Source organism: Schistocerca nitens, chromosome 1 (assembly GCF_023898315.1).
Source record: "Schistocerca nitens isolate TAMUIC-IGC-003100 chromosome 1, iqSchNite1.1, whole genome shotgun sequence".
NCBI lineage: Eukaryota > Metazoa > Arthropoda > Insecta > Orthoptera > Acrididae > Schistocerca > Schistocerca nitens.
In genome coordinates, this window is record NC_064614.1 from 930,001,454 (window position 1) to 930,022,012 (window position 20,559).

At 40.6% G+C, this 20,559-nt stretch overlaps 1 protein-coding gene across 1 annotated transcript in view; it reads right to left on the reverse strand.

The window, feature by feature from the left end:
• LOC126193392 (uncharacterized) overlaps positions 1-16,676 on the reverse strand; it is a 139,070-nt gene extending 122,394 nt beyond the window's left edge. The window contains exon 1 of the mRNA XM_049932683.1: positions 16,395-16,676. Coding sequence (XP_049788640.1) covers positions 16,395-16,404 — 10 coding nt within the window. The 5' untranslated portion in view covers positions 16,405-16,676. The remainder of the gene's footprint in view (positions 1-16,394) is intronic.
• Positions 16,677-20,559: the final 3,883 nt, after the last annotated feature.

Sequence of the window (20,559 nt, forward strand, 5' to 3'; positions counted from 1 at the left end):
TCATAAAGGTGCGAATGGCGTTCTGAGACAGATTGTCCCAAGCATCTTGCACCTTCTGCGGCAGCAGTTCTTGGAGATTCTGAGGACGAGTCAGTTCCTGCTTCATCATGTCCCACAGTCCGCCCCAGGTAGTTTAGTGGTCAGCGCAACGGAATATCATACCTAGCGGCCCGAGTTCGATTCCCGGCTGGGCAGGAGATTTTCTCCGCTCGGGGACTGGGTGTTGTGTTGTCCTTATCATCATTTCATCCCCATCGTCACGCAAGTCGCCGAAGTGACTTCAACTCGAAAGACTTGCACCAGGCGAACGGTCTTCCTGACAGGAGGTGCTAGCCACATGGCATTTCCATGTCCCACACGTGTTCAGCTGGCAAGAGATTTAGGGATCTTACTAGTTGGGGCCATTGTTGCACTCCACGAAGCATGTTACATAGTAGTAGTCATGTGTATGGATGTACACTATGCTCCTGAAAAAGCAACTTACCTTCCTGTGGAAGAAATGGCTGTAGCATGTGGATAATAACCTCTGCAGTGTAGCGTCTTTACCCTGTAGAAACACCAAATGCGACTGCAAGTTGTAACTGCTGTCTCTGGCACCCTCCTTCCTCACCAACACCATTAAGCCTGAGATGAAACCTGTTTGATGCAAGCTTGTATATGCAGCTCACCAGGTCTACGCTATGCATGTGTACATCCATCACTCAGATACAGACACAACTTACTTTCATTACTGAAGACAACAGAATGCCATTCTACTCTCCAGTCTATTTTTTCATGGCACCAGGGTATCCAGGCTTGACAGTGACATGGTGTCAGTGGTAGATAGGGTAGAGGCACACATGGTCTTAATTGTGCTATACATCAGATGATTCTCAGTGGTCATTGGTGACACAGCAAATGCAACATGTGACCAGATTTCGTAACTGGATAATGTTCAGTCACCCACCATTGTACATACAATGTGTGTCTGTACTACAAGGTGTGATTGGAAAGTTTTAAGAATGAATCCGCTACTGCTTACTGGTTTGGCGGGTAGGTACACAGAGGGTGGGGAGTGAGTCATTGCCTCGTCCTTGAACGCCTTCAGACAGGAAACTGCATTTACTTTATTCAGTTCATTGTGACAGCTGGTTCAAATGGTTCAAATGTCTCTGAGCACTATGGGACTTAACTTCGAAGGTCATCAGTCCCCTAGAACTTAGAACTACTTAAACCTAACTAACCCATGGACATCACACAGATCCATGCCCGAGGCAGGATTCGAACCTGCGATCGCGCGGTTCCAGACTGTAGCTCCTAGAACCGCTCGGTTACTCCGGCTAGCTGTGGCAGCTGGATGAGTGCAGGTCTGTTAGGGCTTGTTGCCGGATTCTGTCTGTGTGAATATGGATGTAAAAATGGAGCAACAAGTTTGTGCGAAATTTTGTTTTAAAACTGGGAAATTAGCTTCTGAGACTTACGAACCATTAAAAACAGTTTTTGGAGATAATCCTATGAGCCAGTCAAATGTTTTTGTCTGGTTCAACAGATTTCAATTGGCCGCGTATCATTTGAAGATGAACCACAGTCCAGCCGTCCTTCCACCTCAAAAACGAATGAAAATGTTGTGAAACTTCACCCCTTAGTGCACTCTGATCGTAGACTTACAATTAGGGAGATGGCTGATGAACTTAATTTAAGTTTCTATGCAGTTCAGTCAATTTTAACTGAAGATCTGAACATGCGTTGAGTGTCCACAAAATTCATTCCAAATGTGTTATCAAGTGACCAGACACAATACCGACTTGAAGTGTGCCACAAACTGATTAATCGGACTAAAAATGACCCAGATTTGTTAAATAGGGTGATTACAGTTGACGAATCGTGGGTGTAAGGATATGATCCTGACACCAAAGTGCAGTCTTCACAGTCGAAGACTTCAGTTCAGCAAAGTCGGTCGAAGGCGAAGACAATGTTGGTGATTTTTTTCTATTCTACCGGTGCTGTGCATCATAATTTTCCCCGTGGAGGACAGACAATTAACCAGGAATACTATAAATGTGTCCTTGAGCGTTTGCGCGAAAATATGCGGAAGAAAAGGCCTGCATTGTGGAAAGACAGTAGTTGGGTGCTACACGATGTCAATTCTCTGGCTCATCATGCCTCCCCCATTGTTGAATTTTTGACCAAATTCAAAATTCCTGTGTTTCCACAACCGCCATATTCCGCTGATTTGGCCCCTGCGAACTTCTACTTGTTTACTAAACTGAAATTTTCACTGAAAGGGAAGCGATTTGACTCGATTGAAGACATCCATGCAAATATGGAGTGTCCTTAACACACTTCAAAAAAAAAAAAAAATTTCCAGAAATGTTTCCAAAAGTGGAAACACCGTTGGAGTCGGTGTGTTCAGTCAGAAGGGAACTATTCTGAAGGAGATGCATCATAGTAGCATGTAAGCGCCACCATTTTACAATTACAAGCTCATTCTTAAACCTTTCCAGTCACACCTCGCATGTGGACATCCAGAACAATGTCTACAGGTGTAGGGATGTTCCACAGACTAGTGTGGAAAGCAGCGAGGCAGCACTGATACATTGTGACCAACCGGTGCAGCAATCCATCAATACATTCATCCAGCTTCCCAGTGGGTCTACTAGGGAATCCTATTCAAATGGCTGAACCTGTTGAACAAGAGTACATATTCGTTGGAGGAGCATGGTTGTAGCCTAGAATTAATGTTGCAAATACTGTTCAACTCTAAACTCAGCGCAGTTACTGCCCTCAAAGTCAAACACTGTCAAACCACTGGATGCACAGACATGAGTCCTGAGCGCCATGTGTTCGTCAATGACCGTGACAGATGAATCATGAATCATTGACACTACATCCCCCCCCCCCTAAAGTATTCACTTGTTATACCCTGGTGCCACTGAACACAGTCATTGGGGGTCTTGCATATTTTTCCTGGCAGTGTATATTGGCGATCTGACGCCGTCTGTCTAACCACGGCTGTTTAATGAGGTAGCCCTGGTACAAATGGCAATAAATCATATCGACAAGGATTAGGAGCGTCTGTTGCCAATTTCCTCTCCGTTTCACGTCTATTGAGCAAACGACATTAACGCAACACTGAGCTTTCTGCTGACACAGGATAGCGTGCTGCTGGGCCTCCTTGCGCACCCACTTACTGTTGGCAGGTTTTTTGTTATGCATCCATCCATTTACGCTTCCTTTGGGGAACGTTTCTCAAGGTATTACTATTTTTGCAGGTGTTAGTGTTGATAATCGCCGATTACGCAGTTGAAGCAACGATGATTACTAAAGTAGAAAGGAAAAACAAAATTGACAAAAAGATTTGTGAATTCAATACACTAGGTAATGAGGCAACCCAGTCGTGTTGTATATTAATCACCTCACAAAGAATAGCAACCTCATACATGTTGCATAGATTAGATTAGATTAGATTAGGTTAATACTTGTTCCATAGATCATGAATACGAACTTCGTAATGATGTGGAACGTGTCAGGTTAATAAAAGATGTCTGTACAAGATATTACATTACACAAAATATTGCATGACACTAATGTTTAAGTTGGTTTTTTCCCCTCCCTTAATTTATATCTAAAAATTCAGCCAATGAGTAGAAGGAGTTGTCATCTAGAAATTCTTTTAATTTATTTTTAAATGTTGGTTGGCTATCTGTCAGGCTTTTGATGCTGTTTGGTAGGTGACCAAAGACTTTTGTGGCAGCATAATTTACCCCTTTCTGTGCCAAAGTCAGATTTAACCCTGCATAGTGAAGATCATCCTTTCTCCTGGTGTTATAGCTATGCACACTGCTATTACTTTTGAACTGGGTTGGATTATTAACAACAAATTTCATAAGTGAATATATGTACTGTGAGGTTACTGTGAGGATCCCTAGATCCTTAAATAGATGTCTGCAGGATGACCGTGGGTGGGCACCAGCAATTATTCTGATTACACGTTTTTGAGCAATGAATACTTTTCTACTCAACGATGAATTACCCCAGAATATGAGCCATATGAAAGCAGTGAATGAAAGTAGGCACAGTAAGCTAATTTACTGAGATTCTTATCACTAAAATTTGCAATAACCCTAATAGCATACGTAGCTGATGTCAGATGTTTCAGCAGACTATCAATGTGTTGCTTACAGTTTAACCTCTCATCAATGGACACACCTAAAATTTTTGAAAATTCTACCTTAGCTACAGACGTATGTTCAAAGTCTACATCTATTACTGGAGTTGTGCCATTTACTGTACGGAACTGTATATACTGTGTTTTATCAAAATTTAAAGAGAGTCCGTTTGCTCAGAACCACTTAATAATTTTGTGAAAAACATCATTTACAATTACATCACTTAGTTCTTGGTTTTTGGATGTTATTACTATTCTTGTATCATCAGCAAAAAGAACTAACTTTGCATCTTCATCAATGTGGAATGGTAAGTCATTAATGTATATCAAGAACAGTAAAGGACCTAAGACCGAACCCTGTGGGACCCTGTGGGTACCACTTATTTCAACTTTCTGCATTCTTCCAGTTAAGTATGAATTAAACCATTTGTGCACTGCCCCCCTCAAACCATAATGATTTAGCTTATCTAAAAGAATTCCATGATTTACACAATCAAAGGCCTTTGAAAGATCACAAAAATACCAATGGGTGATGTCCAGTTATTCAGAGCATTTAATATTTTATCAGTGAAAGCGTATATAGCATTTTCTGTTGAAAAGCCTTTCTGAAAACCAAACTGACATTTTGTTAGTACTTTATTTTTACAAATATGGGAGGCTACTTTTGAATACATTACTTTCTCAAAAATTTTTGATAAAGCTGTCAGAAGAGAGATTGGGCGGTAGTTGTTGACATCCAACATATCCCCCTTTTTATGCAATGGTTTTACAATGGCATATTTCACTCTATCGGGGAAAACACCCTGCTCCAAAGAGCTATTACATACGTGGCTGAGAATCCTACTTATCTGTGGGGAACAAGCTTTAAGTACCTTGCTGGAAATGCCATCAATTCTGTAAGAGCTTTTGCTTTTCAGTGAGTTTATTATTTTACTGATTTCAGAGGGAGAGGTTGGTGGAAATACTGTTGTTTCAAACTGCACAGGTATGGCCTCTTCTATTAGTAGCCTTGCCTCTTCTAGTGAAGATCTAGATCCTATTTTCTCCACAACACTTAAAAAATGATTATTGAAAATATTTTCAATTTCTGATTGTTTGTTAGTACACTTGTCATTCAGTTTTATGGCACTAAAGTCTTCCTGTGCTCTTGGTTGCCCTGTTTCCCTTTCAATAATATTCCAAATTGCTTTAATTTTATTATCAGTGTTACTGATCTCAGACATGATGCACATGCTTCTGGACTTTTTAATAACTTTTCTTAGTACTGCACAATAGTTTTTATAATATTGAACAATTTTGGGGTCAGTACTCCCTCTTGTTGTTCTCTTTTATGGTTGCAAGATATTCTTATTCCTTTAGTTATCCAAGATTTTTAATATGTTTTCTTGGAATTATGTTTAACTATTTTCTTAGGAAAACAATTTTCAAATACCCTTAAAAATGTATCATGAAATAAGTTATATTTCAAGTTTGCATCGGGTTCCTTATACACTTCATCCCAGTCTAGCTGCTGTAGGCTTTCCCTAAAGTTTGCAATATTTATATTGTTAATTGAATGCACTACTTTGAAATTCTGATTTGATATACTGCATGGAGTTATGTCATGTACTGTAACTAGCTGTGCACCATGATCTGATAGACCATTCTCAACAGGATAAGCATATGATCCAGTTGTCTATAATACAGTACTATCTGATAAAAGCTGCACAAAGATCCAGTGGGATCTTGGTAAAGTTTCAAAGTGGTACAAAGATTGGCAACCTCCTTTAGATTTTCATAAATGTATAACTGTGTACTTAAAAAACGCAGAAACGTTGTGTATTATCACTACAGAGTCAGAAAGTCACAAATGCAATTTGCTCAAGTGTGTAGGATTTATAGCAAATAGGACTAACATAGGACACTGAACGTGCACAACAAAGATTTAGGGGTAGCATCTTTGACTAGCAATCAAAACTTCCCATGTATCGAGACAGATTCAAACTGCTGCTCAGATTGTTAATAAAAACTTTCAATAATGGCGGCCGAAGACTTCCAACGGCTTTATCAAAGATGGTGGAGCAGCAGGCCGACTTATAGGGCAACTTCTTATCCTTGTGGTGGGATACTGCCCACAACAGAAAGACGAATCAACAGTGATCAACGACATGAGGATGCAGAAGGCAATGGGAAACAATGCATTAAAGGCAGTTAATGTATATCCACAGGAGATGTGGACTGTAATTGAAAAAGTATCAGAATGATCTCTCTGACTGCAAAAGTTTCCGGATTAGTCCACCATTTGATCTCCAGGAGGGGAATACCACGGGGAGGTGATCATGAGAAAAAGACTGAATAACCATATGAAAGGGTACCATTCTACGGTTTGGAGTGTGGAATGTCAGAATTCTGATCGTGGAAGGGAAGCTATAAAAATTGAACAGGGAACTGAAAGAGCTCAATCTTGATACGTGTGGCTCAGTGATATGAAGTGGAAATAAGATAAGGATTTCTGATCAGACGAATGTAGGGTAGTATCAAGCAGGCAGAAAAAGATACGTCAGGAGTAGGATTCGTGATCAATAGGAAGTCAGGGCAGAGAGTGAGTTACCGTGAACAGTCCAGTAATAGGGTTGTTCTTCATCGGAACAGCAGCAAACCAACGCCAATGTCGACAGTTCAGGTATGAATGCTAATGTTACAAGCAAAAAAAGAAGAGGTATTGAAAGTATATGAAGATATTGAATGGATAACGCAGTATGAACTACTGGGTGAAAGACTAATAATCATGAGTGACTGGAAAGCCTTAACGTTCTTCTGTATGTCTCAGATAAATCAAATTGTGCAAGAGAAGTGGTGGAAATATGTAAATAAAACAGGAGAATAGAAAAGAGGAACCATCAACGAAAGAAGAGAGAGTGGACGAAAACAAACTTGGAAGAATCCAATTCTTCCTGAGAATCAGAATGAGGTGAATAAATTTAATGGGAAGGTAGGCTCTAAGTGCTGCCAAAACACTAGCTAAGCAAAGGGTGAAACAGGGAAAATCGTAAGGCGAGGAAACAGATTATGAAAGATGGTGCCGATGTGCTGCTGATAAACTCCTCAACTGTAGAATGTTACCAAGAGATCCCATAAGCGTGCAAGGATTACATTACTCGGACACAAGCACAGCCTACCCACTCTGAAAGAAATTTAGGAACAATAGGTTACCAGGACAGATAACATTTCAACGGAACAGTTCAAGCAAAGTGGAAGTCATTTAAAACAGATTCTCCTAAAGCTGGTCATTTCAGTATGGGATGAGGAGAAAATGCCTCCTCATGGGAGAAAAGGACTTATTTGCCATAAGACAGGAAAGGAGATTTGGTGGAGTATGCCAACTATCGAGGAATCGCGCTGCTAAAATTGGGACAAAAATATTCTGTGACGTACTGTTTGACCGTCTACTTCCTAGTTTTCAGAGAGATTGGCTCAGTGTGTATTCTTTCCCAGCTAATTATCAACAAATCAGATCTTCATTAAAAGGGAAGTTACAGAAAAGACAACTAAATATGGGATAGGTAGGCATCACGTCTTCATAAACTTGTAAGGCTTATGGGAATGACATTGAATGAGGTGCACAGTAGTATGAGAGCTAGAGGAATGGCGTCGATCCACTAGATGTGCAAGATGGTATGAGGCAAGGAGATGCGAAGGTGTGTCTCCTTTTTAATGTTGCCTTGAAAAAGATAACGAGGGACCCAAACCTATTGCGCAGGGGAACAATCTGTTACAAATCTGTACAGATACTCGCTTATGGCCATGACATACGTATAGCCAACAGGAACTGGGAAGATAATGGAGGAGACGTTAATCACACTTGAATAGGCCAGTAGGAATACGGGAAAGATATCAACCAACAGAAAACAAAATATATGGCTGGTGGGAAAGCACACAAGGAGAACATGTCACCTTCAGTAACAATAGGTAATTACAATTTTAAGAGAGTTGAGCAGTTTTAATATCTGGTATCGACAGTCACCAACCAAACGATACCTCTCATGAACATCAACAGAGATTAATAGCAGTCAATAGAACCTGTTTTGCATTAAAAAACTGTTTCTCAACACTGATAACTCATATCGCATACGGTGAAATTATAAACAAGGGCTTCATCATTAAAAGTACAATGGGAATTCCAATGTCAATCGCAGAGGAGAGAGCAGATAGATGGAAAGAATGTATTGAAAGCCTCTGTGATAGGAAGGAACTGTCTGATGACATGATAGAGAAAAAATAGAAAACGATATGAAAGACAAAGGGAATCAAGTATTAGAGTCACAGATTAACAGAGCTGTATAGGACTTGGAATCAAATAAGGCAGAAGCGATAGATTTCTAAAATCTTGAAGGGAAGCGGCAACGAAAAGACTATTCGAGCTGGCGTGTAGAATCTATAAGAAAGGAGATATTGTGGTGTCACCGTCAGACACCACACTTGCTAGGTGGTAGCCTTTAAATCGGCCGCGGTCCAGTAGTATACGTCGGACCCGCGTGTCGCCACTGTCAGTGATAGCAGACCGAGCGCCACCACACGGCAGGTCTAGAGAGACGTCCTGGCACTCGCCCCAGTTGTACAGCCGACTTTGCCTGAGATGGATTACTGACAAATACGCTCTCATTTGCCGAGACGATAGTTATCATAGCCTTCAGCTACATTTGCTACGACCTAGCAAGGCGCCGTATTCAATTGATAATTAATATTATGAAGCATGTACCGTAACGAGAGATGTTCTACAAATGTGGATTAAAGTTAAGTATTCCAGAAGCTACGTACCTTTCTTTATAGCATTCATTACGTATCCTGTTTCAGACCTCACGCCAGCCTGCGTGAGTTTAAGCGCGTGCCTTTCGGCTTCCTCTCATTGTGTCTAGGCTGTCATGTCTAGACACAACATATATACTACTAGATTTTCGTAAAAATGTCATCCACACAATACGTAAGATAGCAAGGGCAGATGTATGCGAGAACTGTCGTACTGTCAGCCTAACAGCTCATTGCATCCAAGTTGCTAACAAGAATAATATACAGAAGAATGGAATGCAAAACACGCTCTATTAGGCAGCAATCGCACTGGCTTTACGAAAGGTAAAGGCACCATAGAGACAGTTCTGACCATGGGGGTAGAATAAGAATTTTTACCTCCATGGTTCTGACGTTGCGCTTAAAAATGGATGGAAGGCTTTTAAAAAACCAAGACACGTTCATAGGATTTGTCGATCTATAAAACTGGGTTAGACGTTGTGCAATGGTACAAGATGTTCGAAATTCTGAGAAAAAGAGAAATAAACTGTAGGGGAAGACGCGTTATGTATAATACGCACAAGAGCTAAGAGGAAACATTGAATGCGAGACCAAGACTGAAATTCTCGGATTCAAAAGGGTATAAAACAGCGATGCAAACTTTCGCTCCTACTACTCAATGTATACATCGAAAGAGCAGTGATGGAAACAAAAGAAAGTTTAAGGAGTGGCATTAAGATTCAGGCTGAAAGGATATCAATGATAAGATTTGTTGATGACATTACGATCCTCATTGAAAGGAATTACAGGACGTGTTGAATGGAACGGTGTAATGAATACTGAATATGGACTAAGAGTAAACCGAAGAAACAGGAAAATTCTGAGAAGTTGCAGAAACAACATTTACGATGAAATTAACGTAAAAATTGAAGTGGGCATTGTTAAGGAATTCTGCTTCGTTGGAGGAAAAATAAGACTTGACAGGCGAAGTAAAGAGGACATTAAAAAGTACAGTCACAGGCAAATAGGACATTCTGGCCTAAAGAGGTCTCTTAATATCAAACATAGGTCATGACTAGAGGAAAAAGACTGTACGTTTGGAGCACAGCATTGCATAGTAGTGAATCATGTATCTGGGAAAACCGGAAAAGAAGAGAATCGAAGGGTTTGAGATGTGGTACAGTAGAAGTATATTGAAAATTAGGGTGGCTGATAAGATAAGGAATGAAAAGATTCTCCATAGAATCGATCAAGACAGGAACATCTGGAAAACTTGACTAGAAGAAGGGACTGGATGATATAACATGTGTTAAGACATTAGGGAATAATTCCCATGGTGCTAGAAGGGAATGTAGAGGGTAAAAACTGCAGTAGAAAGCTGAGACTGGAATATATCCAACAAATAACTGAGTATGTACGGTGCAAGTGCTATTCCGAAGTGAGGAGACTGGCGCAAAAGGAAAGGAATTCGTGGTGTGCAGCAATAAATCAGTTAGAAGAACGATGAATAAAAAAAAAAAGACAGGACGAATGGTCACAGGCCGGAAGAGTGTCTCGGATATGCTCAAAACCATTAACAGGCAGACGCTTGGAGATAAACTCGAACCATCCCGCGAAACAGTGCTTACAAAGTTTCAAGAACCAGTATTAAGCGAGCAGTCTAGGAGCACTCTACAGCCCGTACGAATACGCGAGTGGGACCGTATGAAATCTTAATATGTGCTACAATGGAAAGTACTCTCTGCCTTACACTTCACAGTGATTTTCGAAGTGCAGGTACGGAGGCTGGACAAAAATATAAGGACACCGCGAGAGATGGATGGCTGAACATAACCGTAGATGCTAGCCAAGCGGGCAGGTTGCGCTGTTGTATTGAACTACGAACGGCAGCCACGCAGTGTCGTCAATACGTTTCAAGTGACGGTCGTGGTCAGAACAGTGTTCTATGTAGTTGTGAGTGCATTATTTCGAGGCTAACCGAATTCAAACGGGAGCATATTGTTGATGCTCGTATGTAGGTGCTTGCGTAACCATGGTAGCTGAAGTGTTCAGCGTTTCAAGAGATAATAACCGTTTCGAAGATGTGTACTGCATACGTGGAAAACCGAAAAAAACATCATCCGCTTAGTCATAACGCGGGTGAAAGTGTGTGTCGAGTGATCTTGGCGGACGAACATTGAAGAGAATTGTGACGAAGAATAAGAGGACGAAAGCTGCAAAAGTTAGTGCAGAGATGAATACCCTTGTCGTGACCCCTGTCGGCAGCACAACAACACGAAGGGAGCTCCATAAGCAGGGAACTGCACGGATAAATGGAAATCCAAAACTCATCAATGATGTAAATGCCTGTAAGAGGAAAACGTGCTGCCGAAGCCATTAAATCTGGATTTGGGGCAATGGAGGAAAATCGTTTGGTCGGACGAGTCTCGTTGCGTATTTTTTTCTATCTTCTGGCCAAGTTTACGTCCAGAGAGCGCAACTTGGTGGAAGTCCGGTGATGATTTGGGCAGACATATTATGGTATTTCACGGACCCTATGATTACCCTGCAAGGTGCGTTACTGTCAAGGATTATGGACCATTTTGAATGACCAGACCCATCTCATGGTATATCGAATTTTCCACATTGGTGATGCTGTGTACCAGGAAGACAGGGCCTGTTGTTCATACAGCTGCCATCGTCCAGGACTGGTTTTGTGAGCACAAGGCTGAATTGACGCGTCTACCTGGCTACCACAGTCAACAGTTTTCATTATTATTTGAGCCTTTGTGGTCTATTTTGGAGAGAGGGTTACGTACTTGCCACCCACCTCGGTTCCGAGGGTTCCGGAACACGTACAGAAAATTGGAATACAGATCAACATTAACATCATTTCCGTCCTTTGTATTGCTCATGAAAACCACACATTGCATGTTGTAGCACCATACAGCGAGACCTTCAGAGGTGGTGGTCCAGATTGTTGTACACACCGGTAACTCTAATACTCACTAGCACATACTCTTGCATTGATGCATGCCTGTATTCGTCGTGGCATACTATCTACACGTTCATCAAGGCACTGTTGGTACAGTTTGTCCCACTCCTCAGCGGTGATTCGGCGTAGATCCCTCAGAATGGTTGGTGGGTTACGTCGTCCATAAGCAGCTCTTTTCAATCTATCCCAGGCATGTTCGATAGGGTTCATGTCTGGAGAACATGCTGTACACTCTAGTCGCGCGATGTCATTATCCTGAAGGAAGTCATTCACAAGATGTGCACGAGGGAGGCGCGAATTGTCGTCCATGAACACGAATGCCTCGTGAATATGTTGCCGATATGGTTGCACTATCGGTCGGGGGATGGCATTCACGTATCGTACAGTCGTTACGGCGTCTTCCATGACCACCAGCGGCAAGCGTCGGCCCCACATAATGCCACCCCAAAACAGCAGGGAATCTCCACCCTGCTGCACTCGCTGAACAGTGTGTCTAAAGCGTTCAGCCTGACCGGTTTGCTTCTATACACGTCTGTGACGATTGTCTGGTTAAAGGCATATGCAATAATCATCGACGTGATGCCAATCGACAAGACCCGTCTGTACCGCGCTGCATGGTGTCGCGTTTGCAAAGATGGACCTCGCCAGGGACGTCGGGAGTGAAGTTGTGCACCATGCAGCTTACTGCGCACAATTTGAGTCGTAACACGACGTCCTGTGGCTGCACGAAAAGCATTACTCAACATGGTGGCGTTACTGTCAGGGCTCCTCCGAGCCATAATCTATAGGTAGCGGTCATCCACTGCAGTACTAGCCCTTGGGCGGCCTGAGCGAGGCATGTCATTGACAGTTCCTATCTCTCTGTATCTCCTCCATATCCGAACAGTATCGCTTTAGTTCACTCCGAGACGCCTGGACAATTCCGTTGTTGAGAGCCCTTCCTGGCACAAAGTAACAATGCGGTCGCGATAAAACCGCGATATTGACCGTCTAGGCGAGGTTGAACTACAGAAAACACGAGCCGTGTACCTCCTTCCTGGTGGAATGACTGGAACTGATCGGCTGTCGGACCCTCTCCGTCTAATAGGCGCTGCTCATGCATGGTTGTTCACATCTTTGGGCAGGTTTAGTGACATCTCTGAACAGTCAAAGGGACTGTGTCTGTGATACAATATCCACAGTCAACGTTTATCTTCAAGAGTTCTGGGACCTGGGGTGATGCAAAACTTTTTTTGATGTGTGTAAAATTCAAACATTTGCGACTGGAAATACAGCAGAAACTGCGCCTGTATTGCATGCAAAAGAAAGGGATACAGCAACTTCCCAATCATACGGTATGAGCGCAAATTAGCCGGTTTGCCGATTACCCGTGCATAGTTCGGCGATATTTTTTAAAAAATAAAACAAACTGAACCTGAAATCCTCTGTTATATTTAGAACGAAAAATTTCGTTTAGAATACAGTATTATGAATATAACTCATCCTATCACGCATACCAGCTGTCTTATTTATACAAAATTCGTTTGGCTATATCGATGCTTTGACTCTACGGAAAATTCGAACTGTTGTCAGGAAAACATTGAATGAAAAAAGAAACAGAAAAAATCCCGATTGCTTTCCAGAAGTGAAATAAAAGGACATGATACAAAATACAGCGTGTTTTATGTGTAATTTTGTAAGTAAGTTCCATTTCCCGGCTTCGCACTTTTCTCACATGACATCCTGAAAGCCACGTATCAATGCAGTCAGGTAAATACAGTATTTCTCGATTTCCGAAAAGCATTTGGCTCAGTACAACTCCTACGCTTAATACCAGAAGTACAGCCATATGGGGCATCAGGCGAAATTTGTGATTGGACTGTGGATTTCTTGGTAGCGAGGACGCAGCGTGTTTTCTTGGATAGAGAATCAGTTACAAATGTAGAAGTAACTTCGGGTGTACCCCAGGAAAGTGAGTTGTGTCCCTTCCCATTCATGTTAAACCTAGTAATAGCAATGAGTTTTCCATAACGCGTATTACTGTGTGGGAGGGAGGTTACTTTACAATAACCACAAAAAATATTTAAAAATTACAAGTTTAGTTAACCGTTGTTGAATTTTATTCACGACATCCTTTTTAAAAATATTCCGATGGTTAAGAAGAGTCCTGAACCTGAAAATATGAATACGACATTTTTTTGTGAGAAGTCGCATCCACTACTGAGACTTAAATTCTTGGGTTAAATTTTGCCGGAAAATTTAAAACAACGGCGTAATCTGTAGAAGAAATTATTAAAAACAATAAATATTTTTAAAAAGTTTTAAGAATTGTGTACCTGACTGGATTACCAAATTTTCAAAAGGTGGAAATAGAGCACCCCCTCCCCTCCCTCCACTTGGTATTGCGAAGGCTAATGACCTTGCGGACAACATTAATAGGAACCTCAGGATTTTCGCTGATGATGCTGTTATCTACAGTGAAGTACAGTCTGAGCAAAGCTGCACAATTCCTTAGATAAGATTTCAAAGTGATACAAATATTAGCAACTTATTTTAAATGTTCAGCACCTCACAAAACGAAAAAGCATAGTATCCTATGAATAAATGCCAGTGAGTCACAGATAGAATCGGTAAACTCGAACAAATACCTGGAACTTTGCAGGGACATGAAATGGAATGACACCGGTTTATTGGTGGAATAGTAGGGAAATGCAATCAATCTAAAAAGGAGATTGCTTACAAGTCACTTGTGCGACCCATCCCAGACTGAATGTATGGGACCAGTTCCAATTGGTCAAGCAGAACGTATTCAGATAAGGGCAGCAAGAATGGCCAGATGTTTGTTTGACTCGTGGGAGAGTGGCACAGAGATACTGAAGGGACTCAAATGACAGACTCTTGTAGGTAGACGGAAACTATACAGAGAAAGTTTGCTAACAAAGTTTCTAGAACTGGCTTTGAATGATTACTCTAGGAGTATACTACATTACGCATCGCTCCCATAATGATTGTGAGGACAAGGGTAGATTAATTATATCACGCACAGAGGCTTTTAAACAATCATTCTTCTGCGCTCCATACGTCAGTGGAACGGAAAAAAGCCCAAATAAGCGATTCACTGCGATACCTCTGTCACTCACTTCACAGTTATTCGCGGAGTATAGATGTAGATGTAAAAAACTGCTATATGCAGCATGTTTCGTACATAATGCAAATAGCAGAATGAATTTTCCCTCTGCAGCGGAGAATGTACTGATCTGAAACTTCTTGGCAAATTAAAACTGTGTGGCAGATCGATACCTGAACTTGGGACCTTTGCCTTACGCGAGAAAGTGCTCTGCCGACTATCCTTTACTTTTCACTTTCTTCGTTCTTTTGAGCCTCCCATCTCCTTTTATAGTCCATCCTCTCTCCACAAATGCGTTCTATGGCTAGACTGTCACGCTATATTCTTTTTTATCTTTTTCTCCATCTAATATGGTATTCTTTGAGTTGTCCGAAATTGCAGCACAACCTTTGCACAAAATGTAATTTAGAAGGCTCAAAAATATCAAATCATCATTTTAGTAAGCGTAACATGCAATACTCCTCTTCGAAATAGCAACAATAAACTACTTTTCAAGACACAAACGTGATACTTGTTCCAAAACAAAGAGCACTCCTCTTCCACAGCAAATGAAAATCCTCCACTACAGCAAACAAAATTCATCTTTTATAACAATAAAACGTCTCCTCTTTTGAAACATACATATCTCCTCTTCTGAAATATACAAAACTCCTAAAACCAAACAAGATTCTTCTGAAATTAACATTGCTCCTCCTCCAAAGCAACGCTTCTGTTAGTTTTAGAAACCAACCGGGCTTCTCTACTTTGTCTAAAACATACGAATCGCCTGTTTGAGATGAGAGCTTCGTCTCTAAAACGACCAAAACACAGAAGAACAGAAACAGACACCGACAGTTTCATTTCCGACAATACCTCTTTCCTACTTTCCAAATTTCCCATGGAGAAGAAGTGCTTGCCAAGCTGTAAAGGCGGCTCGTGCGTCATGATTTTATAATTCTGTCGATAAAGTACATGTCCAGTCAAGCACACACTTTTCAATCTGCTAGGCAGTTTCAAAAGAGCGTGTAGCATTCTCTTGTAGCAAAATCCGTATTCTGGATTTTCCGTGCCCGCATTCACCCGGGTAATCGGCAGTTTGCTTTATTTTGATCCTCTCTATGACAGTTACTACTGTTATCACGCAGAAAAAATACTCTTTATGGCGTAAAGTCTTATATGTTTCCCTCAGCTTAAGAGAGCGTAGGATGTCATTCATCCGCTGAGACACGTCGCAACAATCGGTCGTTTCGTATTAAACAAGTTGCTACAGATCGGAGTAGTGAGTTTGTTCACTACGCAAGTGCAAGAGCGACGGGCGTAGCAGGAAAGCATCGCAACAGAACAACGCCCGTCCACAGAAGAGTATTGCTAGCAGCAGAGCACCTGCTTTATTAACTAAGTGGGCGAAGCGGCGCGGTACTTACGCTGAGCCATTTTGTCAGCTGGTTAACGAACCGCCTGTCGTCGCTCTTCTCGCAGAACTGCGGTCTTCACAATAGCCGGCAAGCCGAAAGCAAGACACACTGTCTAATCTGCTACAGCCTCTCTCCTTATGTAACACCTTGCCTTGAGTTCTTTCATTACGTCCTGTGCTTGCTGAGTCGTACGACGTTGATAGTGTGACAAACAAGCACTTTTATTTGTATTTCACTGCACACACACAACGCACACACACACACACACACACACACACTTTTTCTCTTTTTTTATCTGTCCATCTTCCTTATTTCCTTTTTCTCTGGTTTGGTAGTTGCACAGGAGTCATATGAAGGTTCGAGAGTCAATCTCTGATAGGGCCTTGGCAGTTAACGGGCCTTTAGATTAGATTAGATTAGATTTACTTTCATTCCAATTCATCCGTAGTGAGGAGGTCCTCCAGGATGTGGAACATGTCAGAAAAACAACAATACATGACAAACATTTATAACTAAAACAAATAAGCTAATGTACCATTCCACAGGTCCCAAGTGGAATGATCGTCATTTATTAATGAACACTATACGAAAGAGTCATTTTACAAATACTAATACACTGAATTTAAAATAAAAAAGTTTATTTATTTATTTATAAGGTAATAAACATGTAATACCACTACTATAATACTTATTTACAATGGATACATTACTGCACTGAAATGGTGCAGAAGTTAGATTGTACTTACACACACACACACACACACACACACACACACACATATTTACAATGAACACATTACTGCACTGAAATTGTGCAGAAGTTATATTGTACAAATCAGTTGGTTTTACTGAGAAATTCGTCAATGGAGTAGAAGGAGTTGGCCACCAATAAATTCTTTACGCTTCTCTTAAAGTGAATTTCATTGGTTGTTTAGCTTTTTATGGCTGCTGGCAAGTTATTAAAATGTGCATTCCTGAATAATGCACACCTTTTTGTACAAGACTAAGTGACTTTAAATCCTTGTGAAGATTATTCTTATTTCTAGTATTGATTCCATGAATTGAGCTGTTGGTTTGAAAAAGTGATCTATTTTTAATGACAAAATTCATTAAGGAATAAATATATTGGGAAGCAGTAGTTAGTATCGCTAGTTCCCTAAACAGGCTTCTCCAGGATGTTCTTGAGTTCACATCACATATAACTCTCACTGCACGTTTTTGTGCCCGGAAAACTTTAGCTTGGCTTGATGAATTACCCCAAAAAATAATCCCATATGACATTATGGAATGAACTTCTGTCTAGAGGCTAGCTTCAGTGGGTACAGACTCAGGGGTTTCATTTACGATGTCCGATTGTCTAGGCAAACTGACCATCTGCAGGCCTCTGGATCTTACGTTCGGACATTTAATTTTCTGAGCGTATACTGTGAGACACAAGCATTAAATGAAGTAAAATAGAGTTCCTGAGGAGGAAACAGAGACGGCAAAGGACTTGGAAGAACAGTTGAACTGAATGGACCGTGGCTTGACAATATATGAACATCAAAAATAATTAATAAGCAGCATAACTGTCACACAAATCGCTTAAGTTGCAACAAATAGAAAGGCGTGCGTCAGTCTGGTAGGCCCATAGCATTTATGTATTACATATTACGTACATTACTTAACAATGTTACCGTTTCATATTGTGGCAATTCGTGATACCAATGGGTTTAATGTATTGTTACTGAGATTGGCTGTGCAACTGCACCAGTCATTCGGTAAAGGTCATATACTCGCGTGTATAAAAGAACCTGTGACGAATCCTGCCACTCTTACTTGATATTCTCTATTTCTCCTATTTATCCCATTAAGCAAGGGCTCCAAACAGACGAGCAGGACTCAAGAAACGCTCGAACAAGTGATTTATGCATCACCTCTTTCGTGGGTGAATTACATTTCCTGAAGAGGCTTCCAGTGAATCTTCGTCTTGAATATACTATTCCGAAAACTAGTTTCATGTGGTCATTTCACTTTATGTTGAACCAGAATATACTCCTAGAAATTTGCCCGTGGATCTACTGACACCTACAAGCAGCTTGTTCAATTACTTCCTGGGTGCAAAACTTTTTTTGTGAGGAATTATATTTTTCTTGTGTCAAATATGGACTGCAGCTGACAAATTACCTATCAGATTATGACACGATATCAGCCTGGTGTAAGGACTGATAAATGCTCTAAATATAGAGAAATGTGAAGATGAAAGTTAAAAATTTAGTTGCTTTTGACTACACATATAACTAGTTGGTCAGTTGAAGATATTACAAGGCCTCAGGCTTTACATTGTTTATTTATAAAGTGTTATGTTTTGACATGGATGTATTGAAATACTTTTTCCAAGTGCGGTCACTATTAAAAGAAGATTCAGGCAGTTTAGCCTTCTACCGAGTTTCATTGATTTAACCTTAATATTATGAAAACCCAACCAAGGCAACTAACAACACATGAAAAAGTCGTAAGTTGATTCTTAATTTTGATGAAATGAAAGTTGACAGTGACTTATGGTTTGACCTAGTAGAGGAGATTCTCACAAGACCACAACACAATGCTCAGTTTGTTGTGTTTCGAGAATTTCTGCGTAAATTCTAGAACCAATCAGCCTTCTACCGTCTCAAACACACGATAGTTTAGAAGTTAGTGTGGGATGATACACTCCTACCTACTGCACGTCACATGTTTGTGTGTGCAGGTTTGAAATTCAGTCACAAGAAGAATGTAGACCCGGCGGTCGAACGGCTACGACAAGTACTTGTCGGGCGATCCATGGAAGTAAACAATGTACGGAAGAACCATAGAACTTCTATGTTATTCTGTGCTAATTGTGTGAGTCACCAATGTTATAATAACGAGAACAGTCGAGAAGGTACCCGTGAGAAAAACCTCTTTTCTTATCCTTGTTGAAGGGAAGACGCGCATTCTGGTTCACGCTGAGAATGGACATGGTGTTTAAACCACCTTTCTCTTATATGTAAAAAGAGAGTTAGCAGCAGCAGGCTAACCAGCAAGGAAGGTCGACCGAGCATCTCAAGTAAGTCATCTCGGAAAACAAGTGGGAGTTAGTATATCTACTTCACACTTAAATCGTCGTCCAAAACTGTTAGAAGTTCATGGTTATCAGAAGTTTAGTAGGAAAATGGATGCAACCTATTTATTATTACTTTGATACAGCCATTTCAAAGAACTTGTTGAGTGGAAGGATTCAAGCAACAGAAAATACTGTATTTAAAGTGGTTGATGACATCCAAAGTGGTGAAAGAAGCTGACATCCTTCAGAGCATTTCAACAATCATGGAAGAAAAAGCTCAGATAAATGTTGGAAAACAACAAATCTTTTTGGTATTTACTAGAAGTTTTATACACAGACTTTTTTAAATAAAGGCGAAACATTCATTAGTTATATAAAATGTATTAGTTAAATAAATAACTTAATAATAATACGTATAATTACAGAAGTAAGGGAAGATCTAGAAAGAAACAACATCAAATAATCAGAAATAGCAGAAAGAAACGGTTTTAAAAATAAAGCACTAAATTTGGAAGGCCTTCCAAGCAGAAGAAATAAAAAATCGGGAACAACATGGGCAGAGGAAAGGAAGAGACTTCATTGGGAGAAAGTGAGGGAATACTGGAAAAATAGGACACAACAACAATGGAAAAAGAGGAACTGAAGTTGTTAATGTAATCCTAGTTGGTCAATAAGATCGTAAAAAACTAGTAAATAAGTTAATAACAATAATAATACACTATAGTGCGGTAAAATCCCGATTGTATTCACATTTGTGTATAAGTTAAATATATGTATGTGGGTTGGCCATGAATTTTATTGGGGGAAATGAAGTGAGAGGGTCCTCTGTGACATCACCATTCACAACACAGCTGCATGTGGTACCTACTGTGTGTTCAAAGTAACTGTGGTTCAAACTGAGTCAAAAGCGATGAGTACTGGTAAAAGTGATATCCATTATTTATATTCATTCTTAATTTTGTTGATGAGTTTTGGGTGGTTCGTTGTGCTGTGTCCAGTTCCTTCAAGCAGGCTGGTAGCTCTGCCTGATTAAAATCCAGTGTTTTTTAACCTCCACGTTAACTGTTTCTTATGAAATCTCATATCAAGTATCCTTCCCTCACTAAATAC